Here is a 23,792-nt window from a genome sequence, read left to right on the forward strand (position 1 = left end):
TTTAGGAGGGGCATAGCGAAGGGCTAATAGAATGATCGACGGTGTCAAATGCCTTCTGGAGGTCCAGCATGACCATGCCACAATATTTGCCATCGTGAATTTCACGTTTGATGTAATCATTCAAATAGATGAGGCATGTATCTGTGGAATGGGACTCTCTGAAGCCAGACTGGAACTCGTAGATCAGTTTATTCTCTTCAAGATATCTAGCCACCTGTTCATAGACAATTTTTTCCATTACCTTAGAGATGGAACTAAGGATTGAGATTGGCCTGTAGTTGCCAGGGTCAAGTTTACTGCCTTTTTTGTGCAGGGGGGTTACCTTGGCTAATTTGAAGTCCTGGGGGACATAACCCTGCTTGATAGATAGATTAATAATATGGGTAATGATTGGGGCAATGGTGGCAGCTGAGTCTATGAGAAATTTGGGGGCAATTTTATCATGGCCAGCGGCCTTGAATTGAGGTAGGGTGCGCAGTTTTTTAAACACTTCATCAGTTGACACCGTGGCAAGTTTAAAGTTGTCTTTGCATACCCCAAGGTTCCTGTAGAATTTCAAGATGTGCCTAACACCAAACAGCCCAGATGGAGCGGGCAGTTTATTGACCAGATTTTTGGCCATGGAGGTGAAGTAGATGTTGAGATTTTTGGCTACATCAAGACTATCCGTGAGGAGGGTTATGGGAGTTTGGATGGATATGTTGCTGGCTATGGATCTGAGTTTAGCACCACAGCCTAGCTGGGTTTTAAATAGCTTCCATAGGTCTCGTGGTTTGTGGATGTTTTCCTCAACTTTCTCATCCAAGTAGTTTTTTTTGGCAGAAAGGATTAAGGAGGTTGTCCGATTTCTCAGTTTATTAGCCTCTAAACTGACTATTTCTAATTTGGCTTTAAGGTGTTTATTGGGGCCTTTTTTGAGTTTGTGATTATATTTGCGTTTCTCAGAGTATTTTTTGTCTCTGAGTTTCATTGATTCACAGATTTCCGAATTCCACCATGGCTGTGAGCGGGCTTTAACCCTGACCCTACGCAAAGGAGCCACTTCGTCTAGGGTAGTGTTGAAAATGGATTTAAAGCCTAGCCAGGCTTCATCGACCTGAGTGCTAGCTAGTCCTGGGGACCAGTCAGATTTCTCCAGTTTGTGGTTAAAGGCTTCGCTAGAGTAGGTTTTGAGGTTTCTAGCTTCAACTGTTTTGTGGCCGTCAGCTTTGGACTTATGTATGTTGTATATATATGTTGTTGTGAGGTGAGGGGGCGGAGTAATGCGTGCATATCATTATATTCTGGAAGTAGCCACACAGACTGAGCTGTCCCTGTCCGCACTTGCCGTTAGCATTTCGGAAACCATAATTAAAACTAGGCAGTGCAGGTGGAAATAATTATAAAGATTCTGCATATATTCCGTATATTTACCGGTAAAATTGTTCAAGTCTTTTACTAACAAGCCGTCTAAGAGCCTTATTGGTTTTAACTTTCTCAGCCGCGGGCTCTGTGGGCTGTTTACCACACGCCATGCTGTCTAATCCGCGGGGACAACCGGAGGGATGGACGCTGGCACTGTCGGCTATTTTCTGTGTGTCTGTTTGTGTGTGTGTGTGTGTTTGTGTGTGTGTGTGTGGTGGTGACAGTGCACACGCACACTGTAACGGTTTAGGCCGAATAGTAAAATGTTTGGGGTGCCAGCCAGGGAGTTAACCTGACAAAATGGCCAAAACCATTACACAAGGCTGCTATATAGAGGGTAGTAGGCACGCTCGCATATACACAACCTCTGGGAATACAGGGGTTCGTTCACGCAATAACGGACACCACACAGTAACTTGCAGTTCAAAAGGTAAGTTATATTGAAAGTTCAGTTCACGTATTCACAGTTCAGTTCACGTATTCACAGTTAAGTTCACAGTCACGTTTCAACAATAGCGTCGCGCATCACAGTTCGCATACAACCCGACAGTTCACGTCCCCAATCCACACTCCAATGTTAATGCACGCACGCAGTTGTACAGTGAAAGCCGTCTCCTTGTTTGTATTCGCACCGCACGGTCAGACCTGTACTCACGGCCAGGAACGGAAGTTTGTTGTTGAACTTGGTGAGCATCCACGCTCCGCTGAGGGTTTACTGTAGGTCACAGCAGATGCATCCTCCCTGCGCGATCCTCCAAGAACTCCTTCCTCCGGTGAAAACGAGGTGACCGCCGATATACGATAAACACTGTACGAGCTACAAACACAACAAACGTGGGCGGCCCAGCAACAATGGACGTGGCGTCCCTCTCCGTGGCTCCGAGCTGTCTCCTCGCCTGCAGACTCTCAGCAGCCTGAGTGACGTCACAGTTCATTCATAAAAGTGGTCGGAGCGGCGTGTGCGGCTCGCAGCGTAATGACGTTGAACTTGAACTAGTGGCGATTCTCCGCTAATCGTCACAACACACAACATTCACATGCACAGAACATAGCCGATCTACAAGCTCACAACGCATTGTGGAAGCAACGCGTTGTGAACTTGTAGATCGGCTATTTTTACTTTTACTCAAGTACATGTTGAATTCCGGGCATTTACTTGTAACAGAGTGGCTCTACATTGCAGTATTGATACTTTACTCAAGTAAAACATTTTGGTATGATAACCCTTTCTGAGACTCAGCTTAATTGATGTTATCAGCCGCTAGAGTCAATGTCTTAAAGGACCTACACCATGAATTTTCACTTTTTCTATTTTAAAACCTTTTTTTGGGGTCCCACTGGCACCTTCTATCCTCACAAAGTCCTATTTCTGACCATTGTGTCTTTCTCTGGTTTTGGGAAGAAAGAGATGAAAAGCTTTCCACGGGTTCTCAGAACAGTGCTGTTCTGAGAGTTGATCCGTGTGACGTCACACGGATTCCCGTTTTTTTTTTTCAGTCAAAAACATTTTTTTTTTCCAAAAAAATTGTTTTTCAAAAAAAGAAATTGAAAAAAAAAAAAGTTTTTTGAAAAAGAAAATTGAAAAAAAAAGAATTTGAAAAAAAAAAAAATTGAATTTTTTTTTTTTTCATTTTCCAAATTTTTTTTTGAAAACAATTTTTTTTTTTACTCTGATCCGGGGAGGAGTGAAGAGGAGGGGAGGGGGGAGGGGTGGAAAAACCCCACTAGAAACTAGAAAAACCCCACTAGATGCGCACCTGAGCAAACAGAGGCCGTTTTGGTATTGCAGCTGGAGAGCCTCATTATAGTAGAGCTAGAACAAACAAAAAGAATGGTCAGAGTGTTTGTTGAGGGTTAAAACCTGTCTAAGACTCAATTTTGAGCATATATTTATACAAAAAATATTGTTTTAAAAGCATGGTGTAGGCCCTTTAAAGCAGATTAATTTTGTGCTTTTTTCCCCTGTATAGTAAAGTTAATGGGACACCGACTCTAGCGGCTGATAACCTCAATTTAGCTGGGTCTCAGAAAGGGTTATCATACCAAAATGTAAACTAGAGACATGTAGGAAGACAAAAATGTAAAAAACGTATGGTCACCTTGGGTGGTACCAATTTGTGAAGATATCAGAATTGGCCCCTGGCCTAACATCAGCCGCACAACGTTCTGTCACGCACGGCATGACATGTCGGCTCGGAACGAGACAAAGAGACAACAAGCCGTGGCTAAAATACTCAAATTGAATATTAAAGTTTTTTAATATTATAATTTATACCTGCAAAGTAACTAAAGTCCTTCTTGTGAAAGAGAACCGGGCTATTAGTAACACACGTGAAGGAAGTAAGACAACCAACTTCTCTCCAGAACTGTGCATATAGGCACGGTAGCAGAAGTGTGAGAGAGTACATACACTCATATCTATATGCAGTGGTGGGAAAAGTACTCACATATTTTACTTGAGTAAAAGCATCAATACTGCAATATAGAAATACTCTGTTACAAGTAAAAGTCCAGAATTCAAAATGTACTTGAGTAAAAGTATGAAAGTGTTGGCATCAAAAGGTACTTCCAAGTATCAAAAGTAAAAGTACAAAATGTTTTAAAATAGCCGATCTACAAGCTCACAACGCGCCGCATTGCGACACGTTGTGAGCTTGTAGTTCGGCTATTTTCAAATAGACATGGTATAAAATAGGGCTAAAGTGGTTTTGTATGTTTTTTAATATTATAATTTATACCTGCAAAGTAACTAGTAACTAAAGTTTTCAAATAAATGTAGTGAAGTAATTTGGATCCGAGATGTAGTGGAGTAGAAGTAAAATTATTGGAACACAGTATAAGTGTATAGAGGGTATCTGCACATTTCAATTTAAGGACTTTAAAGACATTTTTAGTACCTCTGGTCAAACATTCAAAAAGTCAGAAATTGTGAAAATAGACGATCTACATGCTCACATCTGCTGGTGGCTATTTTCACAATGGAAGAGATCCGAGTCAAACTAAATGCAATGCCAAAAATTAAAAGTGTTTGTGCAGGGTGGGTGGGGGTCCCCAGTTCAAACATGATTATGTTGGGGGTCCCAGCCTGAAAAGGTTCAGAACCACTGCTTTACACCACTGTCTATATGCAATTTACAACCTGCATAGAATTCAAACTGATAACCTTGACTGGGTTAGAGGCGCTGGGAGATAAGTGGGTTTAGACATATATTATTTTACATTAGGATGTAGCCCGGGCTACGTCCTAATGTAAAATAATATATTTCTAAAGAAGAACAAAAATAAAAGGTTGTTATTTATAGCTTGTCAATTGTATATATATATATATATATATATATATATATATATATATATATATATATATATATATATATATATATATATGATGTGGTGTCATAATTAAACATAATGTTGACATGGCACACTGACTATCATAATTAAACTAAATGTTGATAATATGACACACTGACCATCATAATTAAACTAAATGTTGACATGGCACACTGACTATCATAATTAAACTAAACTGACTATCATAATTAAACTAAATGTTGACATGGCACACTGACTATCAAGAAGATACAAACATGGCACTTCATGTCAAAAAGGTTGCCGGCCCCTGGTCTATTAGGTATGGGTTCAGAATGAACAGAACCAGAGGCTGATGTAACAAAAGTGTCAAGTTTATGTAGAAAAATAATGTTAAAATACAGAAGGTAAGAGGGTTTATTATAGCTGTGGGAAATCATTATGCTAAAAGTGGGAGTGAAGGCTTCAGGGCCTACTGGGCCAGTGGGCCCTCTCTAAACAAGGGGTTCTCAACCTTTTCAGGGTGTGACCCCCAAAATAATCATATTTTAACTGGGGTCCTTAAATTGTCACTTTAGAAATGTGCAGATACCCTCCATACACTTTAACTTTATGTTGGTTTGTTTACTGTTGAAAGAGAAAACAATGTTGCACATCTGGGGACCCCCTGTGCCCATGAGAACCACTGCTCTAAACTAAACATACAAATCAAATTAAAATATAACGCAAAACCAACAGCAAATAAAGTAATTCGAGTAATTTAAGTAACCACGGCAAACAGAATCCAAACCATGCAATATGCCCTCAGCACAACAAACACAATCTGATAAAAGCCAGTCTCTAATGTACTATGGGCAAGGTTGGAAAAACAGTGAAGGTTGTAGGCTAGGTTAGGTTGGTTAGTTGGTTAGCATACTAGCCTACATCTGGTTACCCCTCAATACAGATTCATTACATTACACAAAATATAGCAAAATGACTCAAATACAACAAAATGCCAAAACATACCCAGTCAGTATATTCAAGGTTCCCACTGGATTACCCGGTGGGGATCAACTCAAAACTCCTCATGCTTCCATGTCCACAACAAACACTCAAATTCGGCTACTGGGCCAAAACAGGTGGCAGACAAAATGGCCACCTCTTATATGCACTACCCTTAAAGGGACAGTGCATATTAAGAGGTTGCCATGTTTGAGATGCATGGGCTTTCAATGGTTGGTGTTGCAACTCTAGATTCAATATATTAAAGCATCTTGAGTTGCAATTTGAGGCTTTTAATGTATTTGTGCACCAATGACCATCTGTTTCTGTCTCTATATTGTGGTATTGATACTTTGAAATAAAAATGAGAGCAGCCAACTTTTTCCACCACTGGTTGTGAGTTTCAGGAGAGGTTTAACAATGTATAACAACTAGAAAAATATTGTTCCTTCGAAACAATTGTGGGCTCGCTTCAAGCCAGAAAACAATGGCTATAAAAGTACAAAAAGTCAAGATCGCAGGCAGTGCTCTTTGACGTTATAGTCCAGTTCTATTTGTCCAAAAATGAAGGTTCGTTCAAATTTTCTGGAGATTAGGAAAACTATACATTTTTGGAAACTTCAGAGTGTAACAAATCAGAAAATCCATGATTCCATTTGCGCTGAAGCCAATATGGTGGTCATCTTGGACTTTGAAAAATGGCAACCTTTGAATATTCGTTTTTCAATATCTCGACTTCTAGATTATGTAGGGTCATGATTCTAGTGGCTAAATCAACATTTTTAGGGTCAGGAAATCCAATGGTGCTAATTAGAAATATTCACAAATGATCAATGGCACAGATGTGGGTCCTCATCCTTAATTTTGGTGGCAAAAGGTAACATTTTAATATTCGTTTTTCCACTGTTTTGAACTACAGTATAGGATCATGATTCCAGTGGTTAATCTATCATTTTTAGGAAATCAATATATTATCTACCATCCGGCGTACCATCCGGAGTACCATCCGGCGCCTCAGGGGGGGGAGGCGGCAACTTGCCCACACTGTGTACAGTGGGGGCGGGGAGCTGCTGACCTCAACTGAGGAGATAGTCGGGCGGTGGAAGGAATACTTTGAGGAGCTCCTCAATCCCACCAGCACGCATTCTGTGGAGGAAACAGAGCCGAGGGGCTTGGGGCTGGGTTGTCCAATCTCCGGGGTGGAAGTTTCAGAGGTGCTGAAGCAGCTCCGCGGAGGCGGAGCCCCGGGGGTGGATGAGATCCGCCCTGGGTATCTCAAGGCTCTGGATGTTGTAGGGCTGTCTTGGTTGACACGTCTCTGCAACATTGCGTGGACATCGGGGGCAGTGCCTTTGGAGTGGCAAACCGGGGTGGTGGTACCCATCTTTAAGAAGGGGGACCAGAGGGTGTGTTCCAACTACAGGGGGATCACACTCCTCAGCCTCCCCGGTAAGGTCTTCGCGAAGGTACTGGAGAGGAGGGTCCGGTCGATAGTTGAACCTCGGATCGAGGAGGAGCAATGTGGTTTTCGTCCTGGCCGTGGAACCATGGACCATCTCTTTACCCTCTCTGGGGTGCTAGAGGGGGCATGGGAGTTTGCCCAACCAGTCCACATGTGTTTTGTGGATTTGGAAAAGGCTTACGACCGTGTCCCCCGAGGGATCCTGTGGGGGGTGCTCCAGGAGTATGGGGTTGATGGCGCGTTGCTAAGGGCCATTCAATCCCTGTACCGAAGGAGTGTGAGTCTGGTCCGTGTAGCCGGCAGTAAGTCGGACCTGTTTCCGGTGGGAGTTGGACTCCGCCAAGGCTGCCCTTTGTCACCGGTTCTGTTCATAATTTTTATGGACAGAATTTCTAGGCGCAGCCGGGGGGCGGAGGGTGTCGAGTTCGGTGGCGGGAGGATCTCATCCCTGCTTTTTGCGGATGATGTGATCCTCTTTGCTGCTTCGAGCAACGACCTCCAGCTCTCCCTGGGGCGGTTCGCCGCCGAGTGTGAAGCGGCCGGGATGAGGATCAGCACCTCCAAGTCCGAGGCTATGGTTCTCAGCCGGAAAAGGGTGGAGTGCCCACTCCAGGTCGGGGAGGTGGCCCTGCTTCAAGTGGAGGAGTTCAAGTACCTCGGGATCTTGTTCACGAGTGATGGAAGGAGGGAGCGGGAGATTGACAGGCGGATCGGGGCAGCGTCCGCAGTAATGCGGACGCTGCACCGGTCCGTTGTGGTGAAAAGAGAGCTGAGCCGCAAGGCAAAGCTCTCGATTTACCGGTCAGTCTACGTCCCAATCCTCACCTATGGTCATGAGCTTTGGGTAATGACCGAAAGAATGAGGTCGCGAGTACAAGCGGCCGAAATGAGTTTCCTCCGCAGGGTGTCTGGGCTAAGCCTTAGAGATAGGGTGAGGAACTCAGACATCCGGGAGGGACTCGGAGTAGAGCCGCTGCTCCTACACGTCGAGAGGAGCCAGTTGAGGTGGGTCGGGCATCTGGTTAGGATGCCTCCCGGACGCTTCCCTGGGGAAGTGTTTCGGGCACGTCCAACCGGGAGGAGACCTCGGGGTCGACCCAGAACACGCTGGAGAGATTATATCTCTCAGCTGGCCTGGGAACGCCTCGGGATCCCCCCGGAGGAGCTGGTGGAAGTGGCTGGGGAGAGGACTGTCTGGGCTTCCCTGCTGAGGATACTGCCCCCGCGACCCGGACCCTGACCGGAAAAGCGGAAGAAGACGAGTACGAGTACGAATATATTATCTGAAGAGGCAGAGACAGATGATTTCTCTCCATGACACAAAATTGTGTAATTTATTTACACCCAACAGTAAATTGAATTGATTAAGTAAACTATCAAGTAAAAACTGGTAGGCTATATTGTTGCTGTCGGGTGGAAACCTTGAATGAACAAAGCAGTTACTTCTCAGAAAATGGAAACAATAACCTGTTCCAATGGACCCAATGAAGATATTTTTCATATGCTCTTGTCTATACTTTTTGTTCTTTCATTATTCATAAACCCCACGTATAGACAATTTCAGTGATAAGTTCTTCCGCAAATAGCAAAAACTTTCACCAAACAGATATAGGACCAATAACAGGCAAAGAGGCAGGTACAAAGCGGCCAGATCAAGTTGGGCTCCCATTGACTTTCTATACAGGAGGAAAATACCCAGAAAAACATTTTTTTTCTGGGTATTTAAGTAGGATCTGAGGGGTCTAACTAGGGTTTTGTCATGATGCTGAATCCATTGCAGGCATTTGTTTTGCACAAAAAACATTCCTTGGGCTAGGGGCCTTAGGTTTTTTTTTCTTTTCTCGTGCTAATCAGTCTAAAAGTGCAAAATTTAGCACAGATGTAGCTCAGGGCATGCTCTAATGATTTAGCTAGGGCGCCCGAGTGTGCGACATTCGGGGTCGCCACAGCGGCCAAATCAAGTTGGGCTCCCATCGACTTTAGTGATGAGTCATCACTTTTCAGAGTTTTGTGGGTGCTGTGGTGACCCCGAAGGTCGCCGACTCGGGCGCCCTAGCTAAACTTTTACAGGCGAATCCACGTTCAGCCAAAAATCACCCTTTGGCTCCCAGACTACAAAGGGACCAGGTGGAGAGAGTCAAAGGGGCAGCATAGTTCATAGTTCTGAGTGGGCAATCCGCGTGGCGCCTGGTCCAAGAGGGATAAGGCTAATCGTAGTCTGTGGGTCCGGTCCTGGTCCAAACACTGGGGATCTGTCCAAACAGGCTGGAATACAAGGGCGTTAGGCAAGGGTCAAATCCAGATACAGGCAGGGGTCAAAAACGGGCATAAATACAGGTTATAGCAAGCAAGAATAGATCAGCAGGCAGAGAATAGTGGCATAAGTGAGGCAATAAATACACTCAGTGGAAACAGTCATGCTTACCTGTAGCAATATAGCAAGAACACGGTTGTCTATACATCATCTTCAATGTTATAATTGCTGTCACTAGCTGATTTATGTTGACAGCCTTCATCGTTTTGGAAGTCAGTACTACACTGACATAATTCCATAGAGGGTAGCTCCACTGATCTGCAAGAACATCTATGTGACTCATTTGTTTCAGCTGGCCATCCTCGTCCTTGTAATATCCATTGTTGAGTGGGTTAAGGAACTCCTGCTGAGCTATGTGTGCCTGACTCCTCACTCTGGCCTCGATATGGACTTTTAGGACATGCTGCTTAAGAGCACCAAGTGTGAGTGGAAGCTAGCTTGACCCCTTCTGCCAAGTGTTTGCAGAATAGATGCCTTCTCAGCTTACCTTCGGTAAGTGCAGTGCATACAAACTTAGCTACTGTAGTTAATAGATCCTCTGTTACATCACTGGTTTGAGAAAGCATCTTCAGTGCCTTGAAGACTTCATCACCAGCTTTGAGGTAGCTGTAGATTGTAGATTTGCCTATCGAAAATCTCAGTGTTCCCAGTGTTGTCTGTTCCTGTAAAGGCATGAAATCAAAGACCATTGAATACAGCAAAGACTCCCCCATGCTTGTCATTGGGTCCGCTATTAGGACACACAAAGATTAACAGTGAACTGCACTTTAAAGCCAACAACTATGAAGAAGCAGACACCTTGTTGATCCACCTTACAGTTCTGGCTTCATATAGCAAACTCTTTGATGCACAGCTAATGTTCTTCTCCCCAGACACAGATGTGTTGTCCTCAAGGCTCTGAAGATGCTTTCTTAAACCATGTAACAGGATCTTCAAACTACAGTAACTAAAATTTCCACTGTAGGGCAGACCCAGAACTAGAACCAGAACTTCTGCTTTTGTTTCCATATAACTAGAACTAACCGGGCTCCGAGCAGCAGCGCTGCTGGCCCCGCCCATAGGTTCCCAGAACTCAAGTTTAGTTCTACTTCAGGAGCAGAACCGAAAAAAGGTTCCAGGAACCTTTTCTGGAACCAGGCTGTGTGCAATGGAAACAACACCAGAACCAAAAAAATAGGTTCAGGTTCTGGAAAGTTCTGGTTCCACCTTGCAGTGGAAAGGGGGCTTAAGTTTGTATGCACTGCATACTTACCAAAGGGGAAACACCCCTGAACTGAGATGGCATCTATTTGCAAACACATGGCAGAAGGGGACAAGCTTCCACCCACACTTGGTGCTCTTATGCAGCATAGAGTCCATATCGAGGCCAGAGTGTGGAGTCAGGCACACGTAGCTCAGTAGGAGTTCCTTGACCCACTCAACAATGGCTATTTCAAGGATGAGGATGGCCAGCTGAAATCAGTTACCTCACAGTACCAGAGGCAATCATTGAGATGGTCAATGTCACTGTCTTTGCATTTATTGATGTCACAATGAAGACTGTCAAGATACATTGACTAGTGACAGCAATGATGATAATGGGGATGATGTATAGATTACTGTGTTCTTGCTATTTCTACAGTTAAGCTTGCCTGTTTCCACTGAGTAGCCAGATCATTTATTGCCTCACTTATTCCACTATTCTCTGCCTGCTGATTTATTCTAGCTTACTATAACCTGTATTTGTGGCAGTTTTTGACCCCTGGGTTAGCCTGTTTAGACAGGACAGGACCCACAGACTATGACTAGCCTTACCCTCTAGAACCAGGCGCCACGCAGATTGCCCACTCAGAACTCTGACCCATGCTGCCCCTTTGACTACGTCAATCTCCACCTGGTCTTTGCTTCCCCCTCACTGAAAGTGTTTTTCTGTGGGTTTATGAATATTGAAAGAGCAAAAAGCATTAACAAAAGCATATGACTAAATAATATTTTCATTGGATCCATTGGAACAGGTTATTGTTTCCATTTTTTGAGAAGTAACTGCTTTGTTCATACAAGGTTTCCACCCTGACAGCAGAAATATACCAGTTTGTACTTGATAGTTTGAAACCTAATCGATTCAGTTTTATGTTGGGTGTAAATAAATGACACGATTTTGTGTCAATGAGAGAAATTATCTGTCTCTGTCTCCTCAGATAATATATTGATTTCCTTAACATTTTAGATTAACCACTGGAATCATGATCCTATGTACTGTAGTTCAAAATAGTGGAAAAATGAATATTAAAATGTTACCTTTTGCCCCCCAAATTAAGGATGATGACTCAAATCTGTGCCTTTGATCATTTGTGAATATTTCTAATTAGCACCATTGGATTTCCTAACCCTAAAAATGTTGATTTAGCCACTAGAATCATGATCCTACATAATCTAGAAGTCGAGATATTGAAAAACGAATATTCAAAGGTCGCCATTTTTCAAAGTCCAAGATGACCACCATATTGGCTTCAGCGCAAATGGAATCATGGATATTCGGATTTGTTACACTCTGAAGTTTCCAAAAATATATAGTTTTCCTAATCTCCAGAAAATTTGAACGAAAATACAAATAGAACTGGACTATTACTGACGTCAAAGATTGGTCCATTTTGTTCCAAAAATGTGTTGTGCAAAAGTTGACCCGCTGGTGGCGCTATAACAGGCCAATGTAAGAAGGGTGGTATCTGTTCCTTGACCTATTGGGAATGTGCTTGCAAGATTTCACGCACATTGCTGGCTGTGTTCATGATTTGAGGTGTTTTTGGCTTTGGCCACTTTTATTGCTGCTTGCAGCTATATTTATTATTATTATTATTATTATTATTATTTGTGTGTGTGTGCGCACTTCATAGGCATATTAGATAAAGGTCCTTAGATTGTGTGTAGAATGTTTCATGCAAATTGCAAAAAAAAAATCCTAACGGGTTTAAGCGTTTCACAAACTGCTCAAAATGATATAGCGCCCCCCTTTGGCCAATTGGGGTAAGATTGGTTTCAGTGATATTTGGACTAACACTCTACATCTTTGCCAAATGCCATGAACATGTTACTTTGCATGTATGATTTAGAGACAGAAGAATAATTTGCATAAAACTGCAATATTCATTGAATTATTAAAAAAAGCACGTTTCAATTATAAAGAAAAAATCCGATCTGACAGATCTTTAGATATTGGTCCAAAGTTCATGTAAAAAAAGTTTTGTGCACGTGACGTGAAAATTCCAGAATAAAAGCGGGTTTATGCGTTTTACGAACTGCTCAAAATGGCGGAAAATTGAATGGCGGAGCTTACTTAACAAAGACACAGATGTCTTCCGCTTGAGTCAAAGCACGCGTGTAAGCAAGTTGCATGACTTCAAACGAAACGAGTCATGACTTATGCCCGTTTGAAGTTTGAAATTTCAAACGCTTCGTATAGCGCCCCCCTTTGGCCGATTGGAATAAAATTGGTTTCAGTGATACTTTGACTAACCCTCTACATCTTTGCCAAATGCCATGAACGTGTAACTTTGCATGTATGATTTAGAGGCCGAAGAATAATTTGCATAAAACCGCAATATACATTGAATTATTAAAAAATCATTATTTAACGTACAAACTTCTCACCACATAGCCTGTGTAGATATAGGTTCAAATTTCATGTGAAAAAAGTTTCGTGCGCGAAAAGCAAAAATCCCAGGAGGAGATAGATTTTTACTGTTTTTCATATTATTCAAAATTCTGGGGCATCTAAAGGTCAAAGGTCAAAAGTCAGAGCGTAAAAGTTGTTCGGCATGAGGAGACGCATACGTGTATACAGGTTTCATGGCTGTACGTATAACAGAGCATGAGCTATACCTGTTCAAAGTTCGCACTTTCGAAGGCTTCCTACTGCGCCACCATTTGGCCGATTGCTTTAAAAAATTATAGCACACTTCGCCACTGTAAACCGAACACATTGATGTTTTTATTTTCATTTTCTCACTAAGTATGTAGGAGTAGAAAGGAACCGAAATCCCGTCTACTGATTGATAGATAAATAATGACAATATCTAAAGTGTGCTCGCCTTATAGGCGAGCCCACAATAATGACAATATCTAAAGTGTGCTCGCCTTATAGGCGAGCCCACAACTAGTGAAAACAGCAGATCCACAAGCACACAACGGCGTTGTGTGCTTGTGGATCGGCTGTTTTCACTAGTTTTGTGCGACAGAGGTTTCTGCCCGACAGTGACGATATTTTAGTGATTATGTTGTGAGGAAAATGTTGAGATAATAGCCATTTTGGTTAGAACTGACTGAAAATAACTTTGTACTTCAAGTTTAAAATGATACTGAATATTTCTTCAAGTGTCCAAATAAATTTCATTTATTATCAAATTATCTCGCGGCACCCTGGACTACCGTTGCGGCACCCCAGGGTGCCCCGTCACCCACTATGAAAACCCCTGTTCTAAATAATAATGATAACAGGAACGGTTTGGGACATTGAATTGGTAAATTGTGATTCATAAACCTGTTTTCTTTCCATTGAACAGGAGTCTCTGGGCGAACACCTTGAAAGCAGACGATGGTTTGATGACAGAGAGGACTTCACTGTCCTTCTGCAGGACACGCCTCTTATGAGAGACCCCGCCTCCTTTGCTGTAAGTGACTGATGTTTGACCCCATCTGCCCTCCAGTATTGTTTTCACTTTACACGTTTGTATGCAATTATTAATATCATATCATATCATAGCATATCATAAATATAATATTTTATACATATTTTTCAAAATAAGGATTCTAGGGTTCAGTGATTAACACTTTGCCGTCCGAAAAAGAATGGTTGTTGGTAGATTAGCCGTGAAATTTCTATTATTATATTATGATCTGAACCGCATTCATTTTACCAGACATCCAGCGCTATATCACGTGGTCTTCATCCCCCATTACCATACCGCGATCCCCCGTTGTATACTCACCCCAGTTCCCAGTGAAAAACTCAATCTGCATTGGCTTAGAGTGGGAGATTCGGCTGACGCATCATGTCCCACGTGCGTTTCGCGTGCGCGATCCGTTCACGTAAATGTCCCCTCAAATAATCCACGTGTGACTCAAGAGTAGAACTGAAAAGTTTCGCTAGCATAGCCACCAGCACGGCTGCAGTAGAAGCACTCGTGTACAGACAGTAACCGAATGTGGGAAGGTGCCTTGGAGAAGGAAAGGGCCATGACATCACTTCTGCTTCATGTCAGACCAGCCATGAGCTATCGATGCACGAGTGGTGACTAGGGAAGGTTAGACGATCGCCGATTTTCGGATGAAAATCATTTATTTCGGTAAATACGGGAAAGTACGGGAAAAGACGAGTGGCTGAGACCCCCCCCCTAGGAAGTCCGATATAGTACGGTTTTAATATTAAGGGGCTCCCCGTGGCTTGGAAAGGGTTAATGTAAAAAAAGAAATAATAATAATACCGCATAAAGATTTGGCGCCCCCCCTGTATTAACTATGAGGACCCCCTAGGGGTCCCAGACCCCCTGTTGAAGACCCCTTGCTCTAAATGAAAGGCAATGCACCAAGCAGCTGAACTACAGTATGCATGCACACCTCTAGGTTACCTCAGTGCACACATTACACAGATCATTAAGAAAAGGAAAGGATTTAGGGGGGCGCCTGCTGGCCTACTGGACTGGTCCAGGCGCATACCACTTAGGCATTGCCACATAGGCATGGATTCCTGGCGGTGGCGGCGGTTCGATTCCAGTTGACCTTTGCCGCGTGTCAGTCTACTGTCCTATAAAGGCATAAAAGCCCAAAAACAAATCTTAAAGAAAAGGAAAAGATTTGAACAGACATTTTTATTCATGCTCTTTCAACAGCATGGCAGAGTGCCCAGACTGCCCACTGAGTCTCAAGCATCGCGCCACGCTGATGAGCTGACCATACAGATGTGGGCTAACCTGGTAAGGATCACCGCACATCCTGCTTCTCACCTCTGCTGTCAATTGTATGTCACATCGCTATGGCAACTGGGCAAACTCGGTTTATTCACACACCGGTGTTTGTAAAGTTGAGGGTCAAATCCTACTGATTTGTAAAGTGACAGCTTGTATAAGTGAAAACAGAGAATCTCAGGGAACCTTCACCTATGAAATCTAGATGAACGATACCTTCAAAATATGAAACCTAAGCTCTGCTTTATATAGGAAGAAACGTGGCATACAAAACGATTTATTTGGCATTCACTTGACATCCACGTCTGCTCTCCCTCAAGCTCAATAATACACTGAAAAACAACAATAGAATCCAAGGCTTTTCCTGTTTTAGCCGCAAAGCATTATCTCCTAACTGTTAGCCAAAACGATATAAATATGTCTGTATTAAATTAAATTACTCTTTTTAACTCTTTTTTTGTCACAATATAATCATCTAAGTTACAATAAAATATCCTGCACAACCTTCCTGTTAACCAAATACTGTTTCACAAAACGGCAGCTCAGGAATCAGTGATGGCACTGAAAGGTTTGTGTAAAATGATTAAAAAGCTATTGGAGCAGGCAGGGTATTACAAAGCTTTATTTTCCCCTTGCAATGTCATACTCGCCATGAAAAATAAATGTCCCTTTATTCTACATTTCATAAACCCTGACAATACAACACTGCCACAAATTAAGGGTGACCCAACCCCACCATCAAACATCTGAAATAGCATTAGAGGCATATTTTTTTTATCTCCATTCAGCTCTTGATAGAAATACTAACATATAACAGATCATTTAAGTTTGAACAGAGTTTGCTGTATTTTGGTAGCCTGGCTCCAGCCCCTGAATCACTAGCCACGTGTGAGTGAAACTAGATGAAAATTCAGTGTCAGGCTAGCATTTTGGTTTAATATTACAAATGGAACCATCCAAATGGAACCAATAAATGAAACCATCCAATGGACTATTAATCATTTAGTCAATCATTAATCATTTGGTTCCACTTGGTTCCATTTGGACATGCTCATTATTAAATGAACATTGAGCATTTTAAACAAACAAACAAACTAACACGCACTCACGCGCGCACACACACACACACACACACACACACACACACACACACACACACACACACACACACACACACAGTCATTGTCTTTCCTACTTGTTGATGCAAGTGATTGAATGGCGTGTCTGTCTCCTCAGCTACAGCCTCAGAGTGTCCAACAACACAACACAGAGGACAATGGAATGAGCATCCCAGTGCCTTGTCCTGGTGAGGTAAGAAGACACAACTCTTACTCGCTGATACAAGTTTGATTTGTTCCACTTCAATCAGTCTGTGGCCCTGATATGGCTCTGTAAAATACTTAGAGTCGTCTAGCCGTAAGCTTGTACTGTAGACTAGAAATCTTTTGAAAATCTTTATTAAATGTTCATCATTGCATATCTTCGCTGTCGGGCAGAAACCTCGTATCTCCAGGTTTCAGATTTGTAAAGTTAAAGCCCTGCTTCATCAGACAAGGCAGTCGCACAAAAGTAGTGAAAACAGCGTTGTGTGCTTGTAGATCGGCTGTTTTCACTAGTTTAAATCATTTTTAAAATGATTGGACAAGGTTTTCACCCGACAACGACGATATTTAAACAAGTACACCAGATAGAATGCACACACATGAAGACAGCAGATCTACTGTACAAGCAATGTATGTGTCACATAAATTATACGCATGAAATTCTTTCACGTTCAATACCGTCTTTCTCATCATGTCCCTCCTCCACATACTGTACATTGTACTCTCTCTCTCTCTCTCTCTCTCTCTCTCTCTCTCTCTCTCTCTCTCTCTCTCCAGGACCGTCCCTTCCTCAGAACAGAGAGGAACTCTCCATCGTATCGCCACAGTGAGGCTTCTCCTCTGCTTCACCCAGTGAGTACAACATACCGGTAGCAGCAGCCTACTAGTATCTCTTTGACAGTACAGTATAGCATGAGGGACAGCTAGGGCCACATGGAGGTCCTAGCGACGCTGTCCGTCTGCGTTGTTCTGGTGACCGTTGCTGTTGTTGACGTGCGTGTCATGTGCCTTCAGATCACGGGCACAGAAATGCCCTGTGAGGACCTCGGCCCCTCCCCCTCGCCACCCACCACAGGTAAGAATCTACCCGGCCTTCAGGTGCCAACTAACGATGATCCCAGTGGATCATAATGCGTAATAAACAAAAGAGTGACCGCTTGTTTGGTTGTATTATGTTATACTTTACTTTGTTACATACCGTACAAAAGAAATGTGGATCTCGGACTGTCCCATTGACATCCGTTATAATAAATTATATATTTAGACTATGTGAAAAGAATTAGCGGAGGCACATATGGCCTACTGGCTGGCAGCATGCATTCAAAGATTGCTGCGTGTGTATGTGAAATGGTGAATGTTAAAGGGGGCGTGACACGGCCAAAACAGCTAATTATGGCTATCAAATGAGCCAATTTTTTTAATGATGTCATGTACCCCCATGTTAAATTACCCAATCAAATTAATTTATTGTAGTTACTGTACTGAAAGTAGTACTTTCTGTACAGTAACGGCAATACATTATTTTGATTGGGCTAATATGGGCGGAGGGGCGGAGACTCGCGGAGTCGAGTATCCATATCATTATCTTTTGAAACTGCCCCAAAAAAAGCTGTCCGAGGCGTGTTTCCGACTTTCTAAACCAACTTTAAAACTATCAGTTCTAGGGGTAAAAATTATACACCATTCGCTATAAAATGGTAAAAAAGTACATGTCTTCTTCAAAAAAAGGTGTCAGAGATTCGTTACGAGAGTCAACACGCTTCTCCCCGTCTAAGGGACGGTTTTGTCGGCCATACCCTGCTGTGTCTTCCGCTAAACCTGACTGGAGGACCTGGCCGGGACGCGAGTTTCTAAATTCTAGGCGCACTGGGGGAAAACCGCGCCCGCACGGCTGAACTGGAGGTAGTGAGGCGAGTTTCTAAACTCTAGGCGCACTGGGGGAAACACCGGAGCAAGCTTAGAACGAGCGTCCAGCCATCTCCTCCTCCTCGGCAGCTTTGAGCCCTTTTAGCAGACATATGTCCTGCTGTCTCGGAGGACTGAGGTCCGTGGCTCATACACTCTGTGTGTGTAGCCTGTGTGTGTGTGTACACACACAATAGCTCTCGCAAATAGCCGTGCGGTGCAGCGCTAGCGGCTAGCCACGCTACACGCTAACAACAAGGTTGTGCGCGGCACCGCACGACGGACGAAGTATGCATTGCGCGGCACCGCACGACGGACGAAGTATACATTCACCACCAACTGATACGGCCCCGCCTCCTTCTCAGACTGTTTGAAGAAACACCACGTGACCTACTGTATCATAATGTTAATTTTCGGCCGGTGTCGCCAGTCCTTTAAGTACATGTTAAAAAGCGCATTTTAGTGGTTGAAAAGACAAAGGGTACAAAAAGGGCTCATTGAGGATCTCTGTGTTTTTTCAGTCCATACCCTCAGGCCAGCGGACATCAAAGTAGTGGCTGCTATAGGAGACTCTCTTACAGTAAGTTCAACATTATTTGTGACCTGCTTTGCCAGATATAGCCTATAATCAACAGACTAGAGAGAGACTGCAATTTCAAATGTACAGCTCTTAATCCAGAGCAGTTTACAGTAAGCAAGGAAAACACAAGGTGATACATCAAATGCATAGATAAAGTAATCTTGGAGCATAGGTAAACCAAGAACCCATCATCAGTCTAAGCAGTTTGATATCAAAAGATCTAAAGAACGGTCTACAAATGACCTGGCATCTGTCTACATAAGACTACAGTTACAACTTGACATGTATGCCTACCCTCAGTGGCATTCCCATTAGCCTATCAATCAATATTAATTGTACTTTGCCAAAGGACATCTTGCTAAAATAGTCAATCTACCAGCTTGCGATGCGACCAACTGAACTTGTTATTTATAATAGATCCAAGACACAGAGATGATCTTCCTTCTGTAACATTACATGACCCTCTCTCACTGGCAGGCAGGCAACGGTGTTGGAGCCAAGAACCAGAACAACATCCTGGATGTGCTGCGCCAGTTTAGAGGATTGTCCTGGAGGTATTTTAAAATGTCAAGGTCTCCCCTTAACTCTGACAGTGTACAAATGGAACCAAATGGACGGTCATTTGGTTCCATTTGTACACTGTCAGAGTTACAGACTTGTGTGGGTCAATTTAGACCCCACTAAAGGAACCCACAGAGTCCCTGGAATCCACTTTGAGATACACTGTTGTAAGCTACTGTACTCTGCTGAAATGCCCTCCTTGTAACTTCCACATTTTGCTCTTGGCTCAGCAAAAATATTTGTGTGTTTTTTTGATAGTCGATGTGAACACTGCCATCCACATAACTTTTTAAAACTATACTTTTATAGTTATAGTTCTCAGTGGGAATGGCCCTTTAGTCTGTTCTCTAACATCGCACCTGATCTAGATACAGCATAAATGAACAACGGTACGAGTGCTTCAACGAGCATGCCCTAATGCCTGAAATGTTTTCCCCTCACAGCATTGGTGGAGATGAAAACCTTACCACTGTCACCACTCTGCCCAGTGAGTCTTACGTCTGCATTGTGTTTGTGTCGTGTCTGTAGTATGGTTTTCAAAGTGCATGCAAACATTTTGAGCATGTCGTTATTGTCAAAAGTCGTCCGTTTGTTTTAATGAAAATAGCCTACAGTATCTGCAAGCTGACAATGTGTTGGTATGGCATACCAACGCTTAATTTAATTAGGCCTAGAATTATTGAATGCTTTAACCAGTGAAAAATAGCAGATATACAAGCTCACAGCCGCGCTGCGAGCTTGTAGATCTGCTAGAATAACTCATATACTGTTTGTTTCTTTGTTCTCTGTTAGACATCCTGAAGCATTTTAACCCTCTACTGACCGGCTACTCGGTAGGGATGGGTAAGCAGGACACGCCTCAGGCCTTCCTCAACCAGGCTGTGGCCGGAGACAGGAGCAGGTGAGTCCTCCCAGAAAGCTCTCAAAGTATTTCTACATTGTGCTATTGGGTCCGTTTCTCAGTGGTTTTGTCAACTATGAAGGTTAAATAAAAAATTGAGCTCCCATGTCCCTCGCAAAAATGCGGGCAAAATGAAGTTTGTGTCTCATTCACTTACTATACACTATTATACTATAAAGGAAAAAAACTACCCCCAAAATCTGCTTTAAGTAGCATGTGAGGGGGGGGGGGGGGGGGGTACAGTACACGTACAGTATGTACTAGCAACATATTTGTTTTTGAAACGTTTGAATAATATTTGACATTTTTCAGAAAACTTAGGTCAGGCCTAAATGGGTTAAAGCAGATTTTTTGGGGGGATTTTTTCCTTTATAGTAAGTGAATGAGACACAAACTTTCAGCGGCTGTCAAACATTTTCCCTGCATTTTTGCGAGGGGCATGGGAGCTCAATTTGTTATTTAGATGACAAAACCACTGAGAAACGGACCCCTCTCCACGGTCACGGAAGTATCGGATTCGACCCAACAATATTGCTTCTTTTACCTCAGAGTATTTCCTATAACTCAGATTATTAGTATTCTGTTTTCAAATGAAGCATGCCCAGAGGCTGTTGTTTCGCTCCTCTCCGTCTCTCCTCGTCCGTTGTGCCTTGACAACATTTCAACTGTTTTGACACTCGTCATTCGCAGCCAGTGTGTTTTTCACACCAAGCACTATAACAATAACAATAGAAAGTGTCACACTTCTAAATATCTCTGTATCTGTCAGTCCTCGTCCATATTCGAGTGGTGCTAACCATTCCATTCTTGTCCCTTTTATGCCCATATATAGAGATCCATCATGTCATCAATATTGAGCCCATATCTTGGAATGCCCATATATGGACATACTGTGTCAGTCTCATGTGGTCTATGATGTCAGACATATATGATGTCAGTCATCTCCATATTTGTGAAAAGTTGAATTTTAAATTAAAGTCAATTGAGAAAATTAATTCACAAATACATGTACAGTATATACTACAGTATATGTATTAGATTACATTATGTATTACATTATACTACAGTATATATAATGTCTTAGCAAAATGCACGGAATCGATTCCCGATGAAGCCGGTGGATTTGACATATGGCCCAAGTGTGTGACACCAAAAGTGTGTCAGGAGTAGCGTGGCAAAATAAAATTGATCTGGAAAGGGAAAGAAAGAAGGAAAGAAGGAAAGAAAGAAAGAAAGAAGGAAAGAAGGAAAGAAGGAAAAAAAGAAAGAAAGATGGAAGGAATAAAGTCGGACACTGTAGTCTGGTTGCCCTACAGGTAATACAGTATCTGACTTAAAGTCCTGTTCGCAATTTGGTGTTAGGGGAGTTTCTCACCTGAACTGAGTCAGTGGGTCCCTAGACATGAAAAATCACAGAGGTGCTCGTCCGCCATAGTGCCAGGAATGGCGCAATGGCCAAATCAAATATGGCTGCCATCGGCTATGATGAAAATCCAACTTTTCTGTTTCTGGGTGTATATGCACATGTAATACCTCTATTTGGACTAACTGTGGTGTGGGGAATTCATTTCTGATATTGTTTTGACCATTTTGGGTGATTTGGACCTCAAAAGGTCATGGTCAAGGTCATTTTGCTATTCCGAAGACCGTGGGCCATAACTTGGCCATTGTTAGGAGTAAAAACAGGTGCAGTAGGTCTAAATCAACTAATGCTGACATGTATAATTCATTTCTGACATTGTTTTGATCATTAAGGATCATCTTGTCTTTGAAATATCAATGTCAATGCCATTTTCTAAAAACGATTTTGTTCATTACTTGCACTTTTATAGTATTTTTTGTAAGTTTGTTACTATTTTATAGTAAGTTTGTTTTGTTTATAACAAAAGACATACTAGTGGGAAATACAACAAGTAAACATCCACATTTAACTTTAAAGGGGGGTTTTAAATGGGTGTTTAAATGAGCAAATAAGACTATTTACGAATAAAAGTGACAAATAAAATCACACAACAAAAGCACACACAAAATTAAATAACAATTTCCAAAGTGCACCATATTGGGATTGTGTGCATCCAAGTTAGTATGATGTGTTTTTACAGGATGTATTCAGCAAGGCAGCCATATCCTCGAGAGTCGAAGTGTTCCTTGCATCCGTCCATGTTCCATTGGTTCTAGTCTTTCCTCAGGTTCCTTGGCTGTTGCAAGCAGGTGGCAAGACATGCACTAGAAAGGTGCCTTGTTGGTCTCAGGCAGCAGTTGTACTTCTCTGCTACCAATGCTGTCTTGTTCTGTCAAGGTCTTTGCCTCTCCAAAGTTTGTTAGATATTGTATTCGGTCAGAAGCCATAGCTGCATGCTTAGTCCCCACCTGGCCCATGCAGTCATCTCCAGTTTCCAAGGCATATGTCCCCTGATCACTGTCTTGGCTAGTGGTGCTCCAAGATGAGAGACTGCTTGATGCTGTAGAAGCATGTGCCGCTGCACACCTAGTGCCATACTGCTACCAGATCTACTTAATCCCCAGTGCTTGGAAGTATCACTACGACAACTCTCTGGGGTCCACTCATAATCCTGGCGACCCATTATTCCCTCCATTAGGTTAGGGTTATGGGTAGGTTTAGTTATAATAGGGCCAGTTGACTCCACATGTACCAGCAGCTTGGTGACAGCCTCCTCAATCTAGTTCAATCTTTGGGATCTCTTCATCTCCAGCCCCTTTTGCAGGGAGCCACTCATCATCATCAGAGATAACAGAGTCGATAGACGCACCCATCCCTCATCAACTTTACACATTCTGGGTGTCTGAGGTGAACAAACAGCTCTCCAGCTGTGTGTTCGGAATATGGTGGCCATTCAAGCTTGTGGCGATGTAGGTAGAACGGCTGCCTTGGAATCTGAAGGTTCCAGGGTCGATTTATGTCTCCTCCTGCTTATTTGTCGAAGTGTGCTTAAGCAAGACACTGAACCCCTAACTGCTCCCGATGAGCACCTTGCATGGTTTCTTGGTGTGAATGTATGTGTGAATGTGTGTGTTAATGGGTGAATGTGAAATACATTGTACAGCGCTTTGGAGAAGAGCGCTATATACTGTAAATGCAGTCCATTTACCATTATCAGCTCTGTTGTCTCTGTTGATGATGTCGCTAGTGGAGAAGAGATCCCAGACATCTTGAATAGGATTAAGGAGGCTGACACCTGGTGCATGTACAGCCTCCATTATAACTAAGCCTATCCCTAACCTTCACTAACCTAATGGTCAGAATAATGGGATGTCGGAACTATGAGCGGACCCCAGAGAGTTGTTGTCTCCTTCACATTACTGCTATAC

At 42.8% G+C, this 23,792-nt stretch overlaps 1 protein-coding gene across 1 annotated transcript in view; it reads left to right on the top strand.

Moving 5' to 3' along the window:
• Nucleotides 1-23,792, top strand: part of LOC308301198 (phospholipase B1, membrane-associated-like) — a gene marked incomplete at both ends in the record, with an annotated part of 51,852 nt that overhangs the window by 3,596 nt on the left and 24,464 nt on the right. Inside the window, 10 exons of the mRNA XM_080745095.1 lie at nt 6,698-7,772; nt 14,012-14,119; nt 15,338-15,421; nt 16,649-16,723; nt 17,293-17,367; nt 17,530-17,590; nt 18,942-19,000; nt 19,478-19,554; nt 20,005-20,048; nt 20,354-20,462. Coding sequence (XP_080601221.1) covers nt 6,698-7,772; nt 14,012-14,119; nt 15,338-15,421; nt 16,649-16,723; nt 17,293-17,367; nt 17,530-17,590; nt 18,942-19,000; nt 19,478-19,554; nt 20,005-20,048; nt 20,354-20,462 — 1,767 coding nt within the window. The remainder of the gene's footprint in view (nt 1-6,697; nt 7,773-14,011; nt 14,120-15,337; nt 15,422-16,648; nt 16,724-17,292; nt 17,368-17,529; nt 17,591-18,941; nt 19,001-19,477; nt 19,555-20,004; nt 20,049-20,353; nt 20,463-23,792) is intronic.

This window comes from Nannobrachium achirus, assembly GCF_963921795.1.
Source record: "Nannobrachium achirus genome assembly, chromosome: 16".
NCBI lineage: Eukaryota > Metazoa > Chordata > Actinopteri > Myctophiformes > Myctophidae > Nannobrachium > Nannobrachium achirus.